Here is a 17,569-nt window from a genome sequence, read left to right on the forward strand (position 1 = left end):
TTATTGCAGTCAGACACGAGGGCCATGGGCCTGCTGTGGCTGTGCTTTGCAAGCACAGAGGAGCAGATGGTCCCTGACCCGCGTGTTTTACCTCTCTGGGAAAGCTGTTGCTCCCTGCTAGGAGCAACGTCTTATTTCGTGGCCGACGCTGTCAGATCTTGCACTCCAACTGCCATATCCTCCTCACAAGACTGAGACTCCCTCCCAGCAAGCTGCGTTCTCCAATGGGAGTTCATATATGTGAGGATTCAATCACTGCTCAGCCTCCTGGTAATAAACAGACCAGACAGGGACTTTTGTAAAGCTTCTCATGCATCCCAGGCAGCGTTATTTCAACCTTTTCCAGTCTCTGCAGTATTTCCATGCCCTCTTCCAGACAAACATAGGTGGGCCATCAATTCCAGCAGCGGTATGCAGAAAAGCCAAGACCGTTTCTCCATCTTCTGCTCGATAGTCCCCTTCTGCATGGAGAAACCTGCAGTCACTGTCAGAGCTGCGACGTTGTGTTGAGGGCTTGCATGGCTGTGGTTAGTCCTGAAAACTGGAGCCTTTTATTTAGTTGATTTTTTCCAACAGTTTCCCAGCCTGTACATGCTACTTCGTGATTGTCTTGCCTTTTGCGTTGTTATTATGCAGCAGACAGATTGCTGTCACTTACCAGGTGATTCAAGATGCTCTGTAAGAATAAGTTGGGGTTTTTTTTCCTTTCTTTGCTATCCCACCAATATGTGTGCCACCTTCGAACTTTGCCAGTGGAGAACAGCAATAAAAAATGCTGAATGGCTTTGGCCTGGGTACCAGTTCCTGGGGGTCTCTGCTAGTAACCCCTCTGCTCTTTGATGTCTCTCTATTAACAGCTGTATTTTAGCTCTGTCAGTGACTCAGTGTTTGATCTCTCTCATGTTCTCCCTGTCAGTTCCATGCGGGGGAAGTTTCTAATCGGGATGTCGTTTGGCATTAAGTGAAACGCACTGGAGAAATTCAAGCCTGTAAACGCTGCAGAGCAGGGGCTGCCTGGCTGATATTTGAATTGACAGCACCTAGCCCAGCAGACCTCAGAGTGTGTTGGCACTGAGGCACCTCAACAACAAGTGTATTTAGCAATCTAAAGATGATGCTGGTGCCACAAGCATTGAGTGAGAAGATGAGAAGTGGATTTTGCAGGAAGGCCAGGCTTTCTGCTCCATTTCCAATGAAGTCAGCCGAACTGCTGTGGTCCAGCCCAGCTGGAGCTGTGCCCCTCGTTTTTGGGGAAAGCAAAAGAAGATGCATCCGGGGGAAAATAATTCCAAACGTAGATACTCAAAGGGACAGAGGGAGCCTCCCTGATCCCGGCTGCGACAGATGCTGGGCTGGCAGTGGGAAGCGATAGCACGGGGATTGCTGTGCACAGGACAGTCGCAGGAGACAGACAACGTCAGGCTGATGGCAGTCAGGACTGGAGGAGTTGGCCTGTGAGCAGTTGTGGTTAGAAGATAGTGAATGGCCCAGCTGTGAAATCCTTCTGCTGTTTAGCACAAGGGGCGCTGGCGGTGAGTGGAGATCAGAAAGGGAGCATTCAGGTTGGGCTCTGCGGAGGGCAGCCAGCCTTGGAGGAGTGTGGGACCGCAGCATCGTCTCCCGAATGGAAGTGATGAAAGTCTAGGCGCATGGGGCAGAGCCCCAAGGAGCGAGCTGGGAATGAATGACCTTCTGCTGGCCTGGACAGAAGGCTCTAAGAGGTCTTTTAATCTGTTGATCTAATGACTCATACAATTTGTGTAATTTCCTTGCCTTCCCACTCTTCCCTCATAACTCGGCTCTTTGTCACAGTTCTGGCTGGCAGCGAGACAGACTGGTTTGCTAGGACCTACACGCTGCTTTCCCCAGCAGGTGCTTTAAAACAGCAGCAGCGTGTGATCCCTCCTCTGCTAGAAGGAGCTGGGCGAGCGGTGTCGGGAAGCCGCAGCAGTCGCTGCCTGTTGTCCTCTGCACTGGGGGGAGATGGAAGGAGCGAAGGAGGGGTGGATCCCGGAGATCTGCCCGGGCCAGGTACTAGGAGCCGGCTCTCAATGTAGTTGGCAGGTCCCTGACCTTCCTCGTGCATCAATTCTGCCCTCAGTCCTTTGTGAGAAAGTTTTACCCATCGTCATCTGTCCCTCGCGTTCCTGCACCCCACAGCTCAGGCAGTGCTGCCGCGAGGTTTATCTCGCTTTGGGCACATCTCACCGTTATTTCACTCCCAGTATTTGCCTCCTTTTGTCTAATGAGCAGAGACGACTCGTTGGAGAGCCTGAGGAGCTGTTCTGCCTGCGGGAATGCAGTCAGTGCCTCCCACCTCCCCAGGCCTGGGGTGACCTCCTCATCCTCTCCTCCGTGTGCTGCCCTCCCCACACAGCGTCCTCGAGCAGCGTGCCAGGCACCTTCCCTCTTGGTTTGTGCTGCTCCAGACAGCACACTTCTTTGAAGTGAGACCCAGAACACACAGAGAGCTTGCAGGGTGGATGGGATCCAAGCAGCACGTTTGGTATCTGATTTGTATTGTCTGGTAACTGTTTGCTAAATCCCTGGTGCAGGAACTATGTTCCGGTGCAGGAGACAGCTCATAGTTAGTCAGAAAATGCAAACAAGAATTTTTTTTTATTTTTTTATTTTTTTTAAAAGAAACCTCAGTTTCAGTCTGAAAGCCCATATGGAAATAGCCAGCATGGCATTAATCCCTAGGGATATTTAAAAAAATAATTATTTTAATTTCATCGTTACCTATTATTTATTGTGGTTGGCTAGAGAAGCTTAGCTTTAGCTTGGGAAAAGGTAAAGCATGAAGGTGACTGAGCTAGTCCACAACACCTTGTTGAAAAGTAGCTTTCTTGGAGCAGAGGGCTCTTTAGTCTGGTAATTAAGGGTATGGATATACATTGTGCAAACTAAGATGAGGAACTAAAGGTGGAAATGGATTAGTGTGGCCCCTTCCTCAGGAGATGAATTAATGAGCTGAAGTCTAATTCAGAATTGCATGTCCGAAGGATGTGTTCACTACAGTGAGAAAGTCTAGGTTTGTGGGGGACACCCTGAGTAAAATTCTGTGGTCTGCGTGATTCAGGGATATAATGGTCGGTATTGTCTTAAGATGGATGAAATCAGAGAGAAACAGTGTCCAGTGTGTCCTTCGGTCCATCCCTCTTTCAGGAGCACAAGGAGGGCAAGAACTCCCAAGCAGGGCACATCAGCTCATGAATCAAGCCTGAACAGAAGCCAAGCAGCAGAGCAGGAGGGCTCTGGCTGGACCATTTACACAACCCCGATGCTGCTCTCTAGCCCAGTGTGCGCCGGCTGCGGGAGTACCGGCAAACACACCATTTATGCTCCACCGCTGCCAAGTAAGACTTAGACCACCGAAGCAGGATGCGTTGAGCCTCCTCCTTGGGGAAAGAAATGACTGCCCTGTACCTGTGCGGCTGACCGGTCCGCTTCTCCTGGTCGCGTCACTCTGCTTTTAGATCCTGGGAAGTGGCCTTGGGTCTTGAGGGGGTTTGTGCCGTGTGTGCGGTGGAGGTAGATGAGGACTTACTGCAGCGATGGTAGAGGAAACCCAAGGACGTAAGAAGTTTTTGCTACCCTTTGTGATTTTCACAGGAGTCAATTCTGGAGCAAATGCTGTTGCAGTGTAGCGCTGAGAGCAAGTGCTGTATGGTTGCACGTCCCAGCTGTGTGAGAAGAAGGAAAAGCCTGATGACCTGACACTCCTGCTTGTGAAAGATCGGTGTTGGTTGCACAAAAGTAGTGATGGCCCTCCCCAAGCCCTGGCAAAAGTCCCATCTAGATAAATCGCTCTGCTTTCTTACACTCAGTCTCCTCTGGAGGCTGTCCAGACTGGACAGGAGAGACCTTGTTGCCTCCCAGTTAGAAGGGAGGAACGAGACGCCCGATCTGGACGTGGTGTTCCAGGCGATGCTTGGCTGCCTGTAGGCTTGTATTCTGTTGCTGTTTGATTATTAATCTTCCTGCCTCAGGATTGTTTTGTGCTGGGGGCTTTCCAGGAGAGGCAGCGCAGCGACAAGTCCCGAGTCCCCCATGTATGCGGTGCGCACGTCTTCAGAATTGGGCTGAAAATGGTCTCCGGAGTGGCTCCTGGGTCTCCGAGTTTCCCAAGAGCCTTTCCAGGAGCGTTGGTGGTCCTGCAGCGAGGTCAGTGTCCAGGGACTGTGTCCCTGGGCTCTCTCCCTGGCAGTAGCAGAGCAGCAGTGACATTGCTGAGCCATCTGCCATCAGCCTTGTCAAGCCCCTGTGCCTCTCTGAGCCTTTATTGCCTCTTCGGTTGCCGCCGAGCATGGCAAGGCTCTGGGCAGCTGGGCCATAGTCTCTGCTTAATGCCAGTACGTAGCTAGTAATAAATATTTTTTTTTTTTTCTTGTATTGCTGGTATGCTCTTGTAATAATTCACACTGAAGAAAGTTTATGCTGATAGCGGAAAGAGCTGCGCTGGACCTTCGCTGCCGCGATGGTGACAGGGAGCTCATGCACGTAGGCGTTACCCTGTAGAAAACGGTCACTCCTGTCCCCCAAAACTTGCAATCTAGGTAAAGTTAGCGACTGCAAAGAGGAATGCACAAGAGCAGAAGCTTTGGCTTGCGTCTCCTTTTTTGCTGTCCAGTCCTTTAACTGCAGCCCACCAAAGCCTGGGGAAGCGGGGTGGCCGTGGGGCCGGTGTGCCGTAATCCTGCTCGGGGCACGGCCGGAGGAGCCGGGAGCGTGGTGCTGCTCTGCCTTGGGTCAGGCAAGCCCACCAGCACGAAGGAGCCTCGGCAGGAGGGATCCGGAGGCTGTGCTGAAAAGCCTTTCCCCATCCCTGTCTTCCTCCTGGGCTGGGGAACGGAGGTGCGAGGGTCGCGGAGCCGGCCTCGCGCAGCGGTACCTCCCTGTCGGTCCTCGGCTCGGGAGATGCCGGATGAAGTGGCCTTCTCTGGTCCTGTTGTCCCCCCCCCGCCAGCCCTCCGACACCCTCGGTCCGGAGAGGCAGATAAAGGCGTTGTCTTCTGCCTCTGCGGGACTCCAAACAAACAGGGCAATGTGCCCCCCTGGGCAGGCACCTTGGACCCCGCCAAATGGCGAGGCTTGTGTGGGTGCTGCTGTTCCTGCCATCTTAGTGCATGAATGGACAAGCAGGGCATTGACGGCCGCGGGGACACGCACAAACGCTCCACTGTGTCCCCTCTCACACCTTCCCCTCCTCCTCCTCGGCCCCAATGCCCGGAGGACAATGGCTCTATCCATGCCAAGGTTCACAGCTGGCAAGGGCGGAGGAGAGGCCAGGACAAGGGTGGAGAGTCGGAAGGAGAAGGGACTCGGGAGTGTCCGGAGGGATAACGGCTCGGAGAGGGAAGGGACGAGGGGAGATGGGGAATTTGGAAGAAGGAGAGAGGAGAAGGTGCTGAGAGGTGGCTGGCGGAGAGGGCAGTAGGGAGGAGAGAGTAGAAAGAGGAGGGCGGCTCGGGAAGGTTTGGGAGGGAGGATGGGGCTCGGCCATCCCTTCTGCGTGGAGCTGCCTGCCTTTTCCCACAGGGTTCCCTGAGGGAGATGCCCATGCCCTGCTGTGGCGCAGCGGGATGGTTTCCTCTGGCTCTTTGTGCTGCTTCTGTCTTGGGATGTCTCTCACCACACACCTTGTCCTCCCCCAGGCCTGGGAGATGGAGAGAGGGCATAATCTCTCTCTCTATACACCTATACAGGGTATATATACTGGCTTGTATACAAACAAGGGGATATCTTCAAGGGGATCTTCCTGCTAGTATGTCAGGAATAGCAACACTGCACAGTGGATATTGGAATGAGGGTTGCTGTGGGTCTGAGCCAGGACACGTTAAAAGGTTAGGGACGCTTTCCAGCTTATCCGAAGGTGCTTTTGTCAGATACATTCTTCTGTGCATGTAAGCTAAGGAGTTGTGGGCCCACGTGAGGTCAGAAGGAGCTTTTCGGGGGACATGGCGATGCTGCTGTGGATGGTGCTACTGATGGTTTGGTTGTACCTCATACCAGTGCGGTTCATTACCCTGAGTGTTTTGCCACTGGTGCTGGTTTGCTGTTCAGCCAGGTTGTTGCTCCAGGGTCTTCCTGGCCACTGGAGACCCTGTAACGCTTTTTACTCACTGTGGTAAATCTGGGGTCTTGGCTAAATCCCACCAGTCCCATATCTCCCTTCCTGATGCGCTGCTTTCTCTGCATCCTGCCCTAGCTGACGTGGGATAGTTTCTCCTCTCAGCAGTGAGAGGATTTCAGTGGGGTTAGACATGGGAGCGGGGATGCTGTCTGGGAGCTCACCGAGAGCGAAAGAGAGCTGCCAGGAATGGGGGGGGTCAGGTACTGTTGGGCTGGGTATGGTCTTGGCCTCTCCGTGGAGAAGGTATTGTGTCTATGTTCAAAACCCCTCTCAGTTGCTCCATTCACTAGTTCCTTTCAAATAGGAAAAAACAAATTAGGCTCCCTGGAGCCCACAGGTTCTGGGTAATGCCCAAATTCTCACGAACCCCCATCTCCTCAGCCCTGAGTTCGGTCTTTTCCCCAAGTTTTTGCCCCACGGACTCCCAGAGCTCAGCCTTGGCTGTGTTTCTGGTGTGACTTGGGTGTTGGGTTTTCTGCTCTGGCATGAACGGGGAATGCACGGGGAATGCTTTGGAGGGGCAGGGCTGTCCTTGGTGATGGGCTGACAAGGGAATGTCCCCAGGACAGGACACAGGGCGATGGCTCTACCTCTGCATTGACTGGGACAGCCCTACCTTTTCCGATGGGAAGGGGCACGTGCTGCCTTTCCTTGAGTGTGGGAGAAGGGTGTCCTAACGTGACTGAAACTGCTCAAGGACAGTATTTAGGAGTGAGGAACCAGCCAGCGTAGCTCCATCAGCATCAGATCAAGTGAAGCCCCCTGAAGTCGAGCAGTTGCATGCATTGACACCAGGTAAAATTTTTCCCCGCTGGCGGCCCGTGCAGACCCCAGCAGGCTGTCCTGGAGGGGCCGGAGGAAGACGATAGAGGGGTTGGCGTGAGGAAGGGCTCATCCCGTGGAGGAACCATGCTGCGGTTCGGGGAGGGGGCCCCTTTCAGTGCCTCGGACAGCCAGGGCTTTGCTCTGGGGTGGTCCTGAGAGCACTTTGGGGGAGACGGGGGAGTGGTCTTCCTTGGCATCCCACTCGGGTTACAGGAGCCACTTCTGCTGGGAGTGACTGGTTATCGTTACAGTCAGGTAGTAAAGAGCATTAATTAAAGAGGAATGCTGGGCTGGTATCTGGGGGGGAGGTAGGGGCTGCGGGGTCGGCGTCCCTCCTGCCAGAGGGGACGTTTCCACCCCTCCGTACCCTCTGGGCAGCCCAGGGTTGGGCACGTGGAGCGATGGGGAGATCATCCCGCTGTTCCTTAAGCAAGCAGCTGTGTCCCCGGGGCTGGCTCTCCCCATCTGGCAGATGCATAGCCCACATCTCTGGGCAGGGACGGGATTTTGTCGTGGCCCTCGCCGTTATCCCACTCCGGGCAGGGCAGGCACAAGAGGGATGCCGTTCCCAGCCGGAGCGGAGCAGGGCTGTGATGCTGGATGCTTTTCGGGCTTCGCCCTTTGCGGTAGAGCCAGCTGGGCTCCTGCTGATGGGGAAGTAGGTCTGAAGCCGAGCACTGGCCCCGCAGCTCCTCGGGCTTAGGCGGTGTTTGGTTAGCCAGCCATGGCACGGATTCCTCGTGCTCGCAGCCAGGCTGGCAGCCAATCCGCCAGGGCCGAAGGATAAACAGGGGAGGAAGCACGAAGGGGGTGCTGAGCAGCTCGAGGCCCCGGGAATGTGCCGATGCGGCAGCCTGGCCCGCCGATTGCACAACCCCTCACGCACGGACACGGGAACGTGCTGGGGGCTGCGCCGGGGCTCCGCGCCTCGCTACGGCACCGGCTGCGCCGGCGTGGCGTTCCGCTGCTGAGCTCCGCGGATAACGCCGTGCCATACCAGGTATCGGCTGGTGGTTCTTCAGGCATGGCGGCATTTGCTGAGGCTGGCTGCGTTTGTCCTGCTCACCTATGTATGCACTCCGATGTGTGCTTGGAGAGCTGCTGGGAGAGGGAACGCTGCACCTTGCCACGTGGGACCGTCAGCTGGGAGCTCCTGGGGTCTCCCGGTCCTGTCCCACCATGCACCCGCTGGATATTTGGTTGTTGTCTCCCTGTTCAGCAGTGGTTTTGTCACTGGGGTGCTCTATGCCTCAGTTTCCCCATAAGCACCCTGCCCTAACGTGCTTCGTGTAGGGAGGGCACCAAGGTGGGTGAATGGACCAAGGGTGGCTGAGGTGGGTGGCTGAGGGACCAAGGGAAGTCCTTGGGCAGGTGGATGTGCTTTGGTGATTGCAGTGACCAGCCGAAGGACCGTCCCGAAAGCTGCGGGCCCTCCGGCATGCTCCAGCCGCCTGCGCTGTACCACCAGCACCACGTCCACGAGCCTCCTCTCTCCACTCCGCTGGGTCTGGTGGCTCCCCAGCCCGCTACGGACGTGGGCAAGCCCTGCGTCCTTTGCACCAGGTTTCAGGTGAAGGTTTGTGCTCAACGGGGCAATGTCCCTGGCCCATCTGTAGGTCAAGGACTTCAAAGCAAATGGCCAGTTCCGCTCTCTCCTGCAGGCTGCTCCCTCTCCTGGCTGTGCTGCACGCCGGGCACTGCCCGGCGTGTCTCTTGATTCGAAGGCAGGGAAGCAGCCGTCCTCCAAAGCCCTGGGACCGCAGACGTTTGCCCCAGTTCCAGCCGTGCAGGGCTTGGGTGCCGCCGGAGCGCTCCTCGTCCTCTCCGAAGTGAACGCGGGGCAGCACTGACAGCCGGTGACGTCTGCCATGCTTCAGGCAAGCGTTTTGGAGAAAGAGCCGGACTTTTGGAGCAGCCCGTTGGTGGAGGCTGTCGCTTGTACCTGTCTGTTTTGGGAACCAGGCAGGGCTGAGGTGGCCGGGAATGGAAGCGTGCGGCCGTCAGGCTTACCAGGGTCTGCGGCTTTTCGTTCGTCTTAATTGCAGTCCTCTTCTCGACGCCTTTCGGAACACAGTGCTTCATTTGTAATTCAAGCCTGCAAACCCCTAGTGGGTCCCTGAAACCCAGAACGCAAATTCACCCTCCGGTATGTGGCTTCAGTGCTGCGGGGAGGCTCTGGGTTTGGCTCAGCCTCTTCTCTTCCTCCTTGTCACTGGTGTCCCCCCACTCTTCGCTGATGTTCCCCAGCCCCTGAAAACAGTTGATCTCATTGTCATCTCCAGGTTCCCACATCTGGTTCTCGTTAGCAGATCCCAGGATGAAGTTCTTCAGCTCTCTCCCTTCCTCCCACCCCCAGGTGACCCAGGCAGGATTATGGGTGATTAGAAGACAGGCAACAGAGCAAGAATAGGTGGGGGAGGGACTGTTATAAATAGAAATACCATAAACTTATCAGCCTATCACTCGAGGTAAATTCTGGTTTTAATCTCTCGGACCTGTAAATATGACGACTCACAGGGGCCAGACACCGTTAACTCTTTCAGAGCCCCGTGGCCGCTTGCCCATCTCTGATGGCGGAGCACCTGGAAATGGGATGGGGAGCAAGTTCTCAAGCCGAGAGGATGTCACCAGGAGGGACGAGCTGGCAGACCCAGGCCATCAGAGCAGGGGCAGGGAGGAGACGGCGGTGTGGGAAGCACCTCCGTTTGAATGTCGATCGTGTTTGGAGGTTTGGGGAAGGCAGAGAAAACCAGTCCAAACATTGGGATTCCTGACATTCTCACACGTACGGGGGCCTCTGCTCGCCCGGCTCTGCTGACGAGGAGGGTGCTGCGGGTTTAACATCTTCTTGTTCTTCAGGCAAAATTTACTTTTGGGGGATCTCCTCAGCCCTTTTGCGAGGGAGGGGTTAGAAAGCTGAGCAGATGGAGGGGTGGCATGGTATGAGAGCGGGGTGGCAATGCGGGGGCCAAGAGGAGGACAGGGCATAGGGACCTGGCAGGTTTGGGAGTTTCTTTGCAGCAGCACCAACTGAAGGAGTTGTGAAATAGAAGGTTGTCCTGGAAGAGGTTGCCCTGAGGAGTCTCCATGCCTGTACAGGGAGGTCAACATCTTAGAAGCAGCTGAATTACTTGGTCCTGGTACCCTCCTGCCCTGGGAGGGTTCATTGTGTGCAGAGAGCACTAATGAGCTGATTTGTGAGACGGTCTCTTTGGGCAGCTCTGTGGGTGCCTGTGGCACCTTGCCCGGCTTGCTGCTCTGGGATGGAAGGCAGGATTCATCCTGCTGAGCTCCGGGGACATCGAAAGGGTTATGGGTGACAAGAGCTCTCGTGTACTCTTTGGAGCGGGCACTGGTGCAGAGGCAGGGCCGTGGACAGGAGATGCTATGTGGGGATTGATGCTACTCTTCCCACAGCGAGAGGGCTAATGCCGGCAGCACAGGGGAGCTCAGAGCTGCTCTGGGCTCCTTCATGTCTCTTTTGCTGGGACGGGGAGATGCGGGAGTCTGTGTCGTGCAGAGCTGCGTGGGTGTTGAGCTTCCCAGGGTCCCTCCTCGGTGGCTTCCCGCTTCCTCCTAATCCCCACTTCGGAGGGGGAGGGAGCGTTGTTGGTGTCGTTAGGAGCTCGTGACTCTATGGAGAAGTATTAGCTTTTAATTAATCACCTAAGCTGGCTTTTGGTAAGAGCCCAGCCTGCGTGGAGGCGACGGGCAGTGGGACATTCCTCGCGCAGGTTTGCCGCTGCCCTGACATCCCCGTTTCACCCTAGCTGATGCAAGTACCTCTGTCCCCAAGCAAAGGAAAGTCCTCTATTTTTAGTGGGCAGCCCCTTCCCATGGCACATGCGCAGCCGGACCCCGCCACGGCCGTTATCACGTCTCGCACAGCTGACACACCTCTCGCGTCACGGTGCTTATCTCACCTTTCGGCTGGGTCTCAGCTGAGGGCTTCTGAAGGTGACTTTTAAGGCAAAGTAGCAAAGAAATAGGAAAGCCTAGCACACCTCTGTCTATTGAGGGCCTCCTGTCCTTTCTGGAGAGGTCCTGGGCTCCTTTTCTACCATGGAGAAGCTCCTGGAGTTTAGAGGTGTAAGGGAAACCCACTGGGGTCAGATTTTTCTTGGACAGGCTCAGTAGCTTGTGGAAGGGCAGCAAAATTGGTCAAGTGCCTTTTTTTTGAACCTGGGTCCCAACCCTGGAACTCGGGATGGAGACAAGTTTTCTGATAGCTTTTGCGATGGATGTTTGCCAAACACGTCGTGTGATTTACGGTGCGGTCTCTTTGGCCAAGAGCGAGGCAGCAGAGAGCGGGGAGTGCTCGCCCGCTGGCAGAAGGGTTTCAGCTGATGCGAAGGGGTCACAGCGGCCGAGGAGTGGCTGCTTGTAGAAGAGATGCCTTGGTAGAGCCACGCGTGGTGAAGTGTCGGGAGCAGGCTATAGCAGAGGTCTTCAGGGATGAGCAAGGGACTCAAGTACCCACGGTGCTGGCCATCGGTGAGCTCTTCCAGTCAACCGTCACTCGAAGCAGGACAACGACACGGTTGCTACCACATCGCTGCGACTGCAGGAGAGGACGGTGCTGTCGCTGAGGAGTACCCTTGTGCTGACCTGGGGTCTGCAACTGTATAAGCGAGGTGCTGGTGCAGCTCAGGACCTCGTAGGCTCTGCCTGCCCTGTCCTCGCCACGACGCTAGCCTGGCCGGAGCATCACGCGTCCCTGCTCCAGATGCATCCTTTTGTAGCAAGAGTTCGCATGGGAGAGCATCACCACCACCACCTCCCCCAAGTCCCCGGGCTCTGCCACGGAGGCAGATGGTGCGCAAAGGGTTAGGTGTCTCGCAAGCGAGCGGCTACCCAGGTTTTTTCCCCTCTAGCCAGGGTTACTAAGGGAGAGATCCCTCCATCCGCGCACACACCCTGTCCGTTTGGCAGAATTCCTAGCTGGATTTATTTCTACCGATTTGCTTGTCTTGGTATGAAAGGGATTTGCAGAGGGGAGAGCTGCAATTGGCCAGGGGTGGGCTGAAACCCCCCGTCCTGGGTTTTGCGGTTCAGCGGCTGACCTTTCCCCGGCGCATGGTCTGCGGGGGGGAGGCCGGGGGGTCAGGGTCTTCTCCTGGGCAAGGGACGTCGTGCTTTAACGTGGAGCTGCGGGGTCTTTCAGGAAGGGCTGCCTTCGTTATCTGAGCTCGGGGAGGTGGGGGGAGCCGGGCCTTCTCTTCCACTTTCTTGGCAGTGTCTTTGGCACCGAGGGCTGGCACCGACCCCAGAGGGCTGCAGACTCCCACTTCAGAGAGACAGATAAAGAAAGCACTTTCTGTCAACAAAACCCGGCCCAGCTTCCCCAGAACAGGGGAGGGGAGGAGGAGCCCTCCAGGAGAAAGGAGAGGGAAATCCACCGCTTGCCCGCGGAGGAGAGGAGAGGAGAGGGAGGAGGGCTCCTGCGGGGTCGGGAGCTGATCCAGAGCTGTCATGGCAGCAGCGGAGAAACTCCAGCGCGTTCTGCGAAGCGGAGGTGAGGGTCCGAAGGGGAGGAAACCAGCTTTCCCAAAGCACCCCCGAGCCCACGCTTACAGCCCTGCCTCTGCGGGGACTGTTCTCCCCCCGTTGCCTGCAAAGGGGAGCCCCGCCATCAGCCCCGGCGAGGCCAGCGGCTCTTGCAGCTTCGCTGACAAAGCCGTTTCGGGCCACGTCAGCGCCAAGTTCGTGGTGGTGGTTGGGCAAGAGCTGGCTCTCGTGCTCTGCAGAGCCATGTGTCTCGCATAGCTCAGGCTTGACCCCGTGATCTCCCGTCTCCCACGTGTCCTGAGCCCGGTCCCGGGAAGCCCGCGTGTCCCGCAGCCATAGCGTGGCTCGCAAATTGCTGTAGACAAAGCCCACCCGTGTGTCCAGTTTCCCAGGTAGTGTCACCACCTTGGCTTGTCGCCCGTGCCCCATCTCTGTCTGGTTTTGCGCTGGGACACAGATGGGTATGGACAGATGGCAGTCCTCAAACTGAAGTATCTGCTGATCTTCTTGGGTCAGTTTCTTGACTCTGCAAAGGTCTGGTGGTGTTTCTGACCTGCAAAGCAAGGGCCTTTCGTGTCCTTCTCATGGCTCACGCTTCCACCTCCTCTCCCCTCGCAGGCCACGACATTAATGGAGCTCTGGAACCATCTAACATCGACACTAGCATCCTGGAAGAGTACATCAGCAAGGAGGACTCACCAGATATGTAAGTGCATCCCTTGCTCCGCAGCAGGAACAGCGTTCGCTGTTGTTTTCTGTGGAGAGAAGTTGAGCAATTTCCAGCCCTGCAATTCGAGGAATCACTTAGAAATCACTGTGCACCCTGGCTGCGGCTCTGTCCCTCCTAGAGTCCTTCTTTATTGCTCTTTGCTCCCTTACTCGTTTCCAGTTCTTCCTCCTGTCTCTTCCTGGCTTCTTGCCTTTGAATTTCCCCAGTCTCTTCTGTCCCCTTTCTTTCCCCTCCTGAGGGCACCGCAAAAGACTTTTCCTTAATTTGAGCAATAGGAAAGCAAGCACTAGGAGCTCAGCATGAAAGATTAAATCCCCAGCACAACACGAGCTAGGAGAGGGGAAGGGTCTCCCTGTGTGCGCCGACACTGGCAAAGTGGGGGGAGCAGACCCGGATAGCAGCCAGTGCGATCTGGGCCACAGGGTGGGAGCAGGATCTTTCGGGGCTGATGTGACAAAGCGGCTTCCATGTGCTAGTCTGTAAGCTGAAGCACGGTGAGCAGATCCTGCTGTCTCCTGCTGACTTTGCAAGCTTTGAGGTTGGTGTCCTGGGCGCTTCTGGCCTTTACAGCTCCGCAGATGGATTTTATGCCCTCGGGGTTGCGTCAGTCCCACCAACCCAGGTGGCTGACCTGCCTTCCTGTACGCTCCTGCTGGTGCCACCACAATGCTGCCTGTTTTGCTCTTTTCTGGGTGTCCCAGAGCACCTGAGTGGCTCCGTCCCCATTGCTGCATGGCTGGGGAGGGAAGGGGTGGGCAGAAAGCACCGTCTACCTGTCCCTCTGCTGAGGTTGTCCCCTTCTCTCTCTCAGCTGTTTCCCTGACATCCCTGCTTCAGCCAGCTATGCACACCCCCAGCCCTCCAGCTCAACCACCGTCAACGCGCCTCTTGCCAGCTCCATCGCCAATGTGACCAACCCCGCTTCCAGCGGTTCCCTCCACCTTCCTCCCCCGGGCAACCAGATCCCAATCCGGCATGGTCCTCTTCTGGCCAACCCTTGCGGACCCGGCTACGGTGCTCACCTCAACTGCAATAACAACAATGGCATGGTGGTGCCCAAGGGCTACCTTGGCGGCCACTGCCTAAACAACGTGGTCCCTCCAATCAAATCGGAGCCTAAGGCCTCCTACGCACCTGGGTAAGTGGGGTTGGGGTGGCAGAACAAGGGCAAATGGTGGGACGAGTGTTCCTCCAGGCTGGTGGGGCCTGGAGGGGTGGTGTAGTTCGTCCCACAGTGCCTCAACTGCTGGCGGCGTCAGTCTGTATTAAACCCTTGCTTCACGGAGAGATGCTTTTTTACAAGTGTAGGTCCTGAAGTTTCCTGGAAGGTTGTTGGGTAGATCTTGGCTGTATGCATTGAGTTAGAGAGGATCGGTAACATCCCCCGTGTCTGCAGGTGGTGGTAGAGCTGTCGTCTCTGGGTGACCAGCATATCTATGCTGCACATCTACAAGCGTGTGATTGGAGAATATTGTAGCATTGTATTTTTTTAAGAAGGAAGAGGCGCAGAATAAATTTGAACAAGACAAAATTCAGTCTCCAGGATGTTCCCATGACTATCCCAGGGGAAGATGTTGACTAAATTGGGCAGAGCGATGTACTTCTCTTGGCCTGATGTTGTAGATAACTCCACTCTTGAGAAGAAAAAGACGGCATCTGAGCTGGATTTGTACTCCTTTGCAACAAGGTCTGGATGCAGACCTGGTGAAGGGGAAGAGGATGAGCCGGTTTTAGCATTGCTGGTGGACTCAACTGGACAATTAGTCCTGGGAGGAGAAAAGATGTGGTTCCTGCTCTCTGGGATGGCCTTGCCTGAAACAGGCAGGAAGGAAACGACCCTGGCAGGCTGGGAGAACGCAGCGACATGGCAGCAGCCATCTGCAGTGGCCCAAGGGGCCAGACCGGGACCATGTCAGTAGAGAGCACTTTGGCAGGCATGGCACGCTGAGAGGGTATGGCCCCACAGTGGTGACAGGGATAGGGGCTGGCATCCATAAAGCTTTACAGCCTGGAGACCCAAAAGGAAGAACATGTCTGGTCTCTTCCTCCTCGTGCATCTCTCTGGTCCATGCTGCTCTCCCCCAGTCATACGGGAGTGAAACAAGAAGATGATCTGAAGCTGGACAGATGAAAATCAACGTGTGCAGCAGCATATTTATCAGCAGGAGGCCCTGGCAGTTGGCAATAGTCATACCACGAGGAGCTGTGCCGTGGTCCAACCTGTCTCCGTAGCAGAGGTGATGGGTGGCCCTGATGCGCTCTCTGCACAGCCAACCTCTGTGCCTTCTCCAGCAGAGATGGTGGATGTCAGGGACAAGGAGGGCAGGATGGCCCCAGGACTGCTCATCTCTGCAAGCCCCTGCCTCGTTTTTCTCCCTCTGCCTTGTGCCCTCTAGTGTTGCCAGCAAGTACGGCGTGGCGATTCCCGGATTTGGAAGCCTCCAGCAGACTGAACCAATGATTCAGCCATAACGCAGCTCCATTGGGATGACTTTGGCCCTTTGGATGAACTTGGAAAGATCTTGCCGAAAGAAACAAGCTTAACAAAATCTGCCCTTATTTTATTCCCAGAAGGGGGAGTTCTCCCTTGCTGTGTACCCAGAAGGCTACATGCAGCTTAGGAGGAGCCAAGCCCAAAAGCATGACGTCATGCCTTGTCATGTCCCCTTCTTCTGCCTGCATCTGGCATTCTGCAGGATGTGAGAGGTCATGAGTAAAGATCATAGCTTGCTATTAGAGGTGAAGACCTTGGTTTGGATGTAGATGAACTGGATCAGCTTTCATAGCAGCGTTTCTTCAGCATCCCAGAATGACTCTTCCCCATTGTACTAGGCTCTTCCTGGAAGAGCAATTTCTCACGTGTTGGATACCAACAAACCCTTCCCTTGGATGGGGCACATCCACACTACCTCCCTACGTGAATTCTGCAGTGTCCATCTTTCTGCTACAAAGCCTTTTCCAGCCTCCAGGATTCCCTGAATTGTCCCAGGCCCTTTTGTTATTGGCCGAAACTTGGCTCGCTGAGGCACAAATCCTATTAAATTCATAGGAAATATAGTATGAAGTCATGGCCAGCGTGGCAAGGAGACTGGAAGTAAGGCTGGTGATAGATGCTCCAGACCAAGCGTAGAAGGGGAGTGGTGGAAAGGTGCTGCAAGTGAAGGATGAGGGAAGTACGGTGAGGGCTCTTTGTTGGGGTTACCCTACCTCATCTCTCTCCAGCTACTGCTGTGTACTTCTTACCATGGTGAACCCATTTAGGGGGTCTTGGGCTCCTCTGGTGCAGGAAGGTCCTGGTGGCTGTCCTGGTTTGTAGCTGTCGTTGTGGGTGCTGTCAGGAGCAGAGTTTCAGAGAAGCGTGTGCATGGTGCACCGCACCTTTCCTTCCCGCAGCCCTAAGGGCCTCGTTTGCTTTTTCACCAGCTTTCGTCCAAGCCGTACTGGTTTGTCTGGGATTATTTTGCAGCCACAAAGCTGACGGTGTAAGATGGGGGGAATGGAAAAGCATCCCTAGTGAAAATCCACTTGTGACGAGGAACAAGGTGTCAGGAGATGGGGAGGAAAACAGCCATGTTTGTCTTAGATGGAGCAGACTTTGCTGAGGTACTGGGCTGCTGAAACCTGCTGGGGCTTGCTGTGGGTGTGCGTCACCGGCGATGGAGCGGATGCGAATGGGCAGACAAGCTATCTCCCTGCCAAAGATCTCCAAAGGACGGAGCATACAGCAAACACTAAGGTGAAGTGAGCCTCTCTCTAGAGCGTAGGCAATAACGGCTCCAGCCACCAGAGCCACTGCCTCCCTGCCCACCTCTGCTGCAGCTTTGGCTTGCAGTGACCATGGCTCAGTCTAGCTGGGAGCAGGACCTCAATTTTTTTCATGTACTCGATCTCCAAAACGTTGCTAGAGAAGAACCAGTGTCTGAGACAGGCAAGTCCTTTACTTGTGCGCCAGGGTGGTGGAAATTTTACCTTGGCCTGAAGATGTGTGAGGTCCAAGCTTCTGCTGCAGTAGGAAGCATGTTGAGGAGGGGCTGCAAAAGGAAAAAAAGAAAAATTGGTTCAAATGAATTTTCAAGGAGATGCTTTGGAAATGGCTGAAGACACCAGCTGCTGGGAGTCTGTGCTGGCTCGAGGTAAAACAAGGAAGGATGCAGGAGCTAACCGGCTCCCTGCAGTGCATCTGCATTGCCACCGCACATGACGGGGCTGGTCCTCAGTCCTGCCATCCCCGAGCCGTGGGTGTGCTGGAGAAGGCAGCTGAGAGCTCCCCTTTTTACTTGGTTGCTTTTTTGCAGCCAGGGCCAAATCCTGGTGCTGGTGATGTTGGAGTAGAGCCAGGGTGGTACAGCCAGCAGCTGTGGTGGTGCTCA

General features: G+C 55.4%; 1 protein-coding gene across 2 annotated transcripts in view; it reads left to right on the forward strand.

The window, feature by feature from the left end:
• Positions 1 to 17,569, forward strand: part of MYRF (myelin regulatory factor) — an 83,871-nt gene that overhangs the window by 34,890 nt on the left and 31,412 nt on the right. For both annotated transcript variants that reach the window (XM_075048380.1, XM_075048381.1), the window contains exons 3-4: positions 13,088 to 13,175; positions 14,011 to 14,337. In XM_075048380.1, the coding sequence (XP_074904481.1) occupies positions 13,088 to 13,175; positions 14,011 to 14,337 (415 nt within the window). The remainder of the gene's footprint in view (positions 1 to 13,087; positions 13,176 to 14,010; positions 14,338 to 17,569) is intronic.

The sequence above is a fragment of the Buteo buteo genome, chromosome 16 (assembly GCF_964188355.1).
Source record: "Buteo buteo chromosome 16, bButBut1.hap1.1, whole genome shotgun sequence".
Classification (NCBI taxonomy): Eukaryota; Metazoa; Chordata; class Aves; order Accipitriformes; family Accipitridae; genus Buteo; species Buteo buteo.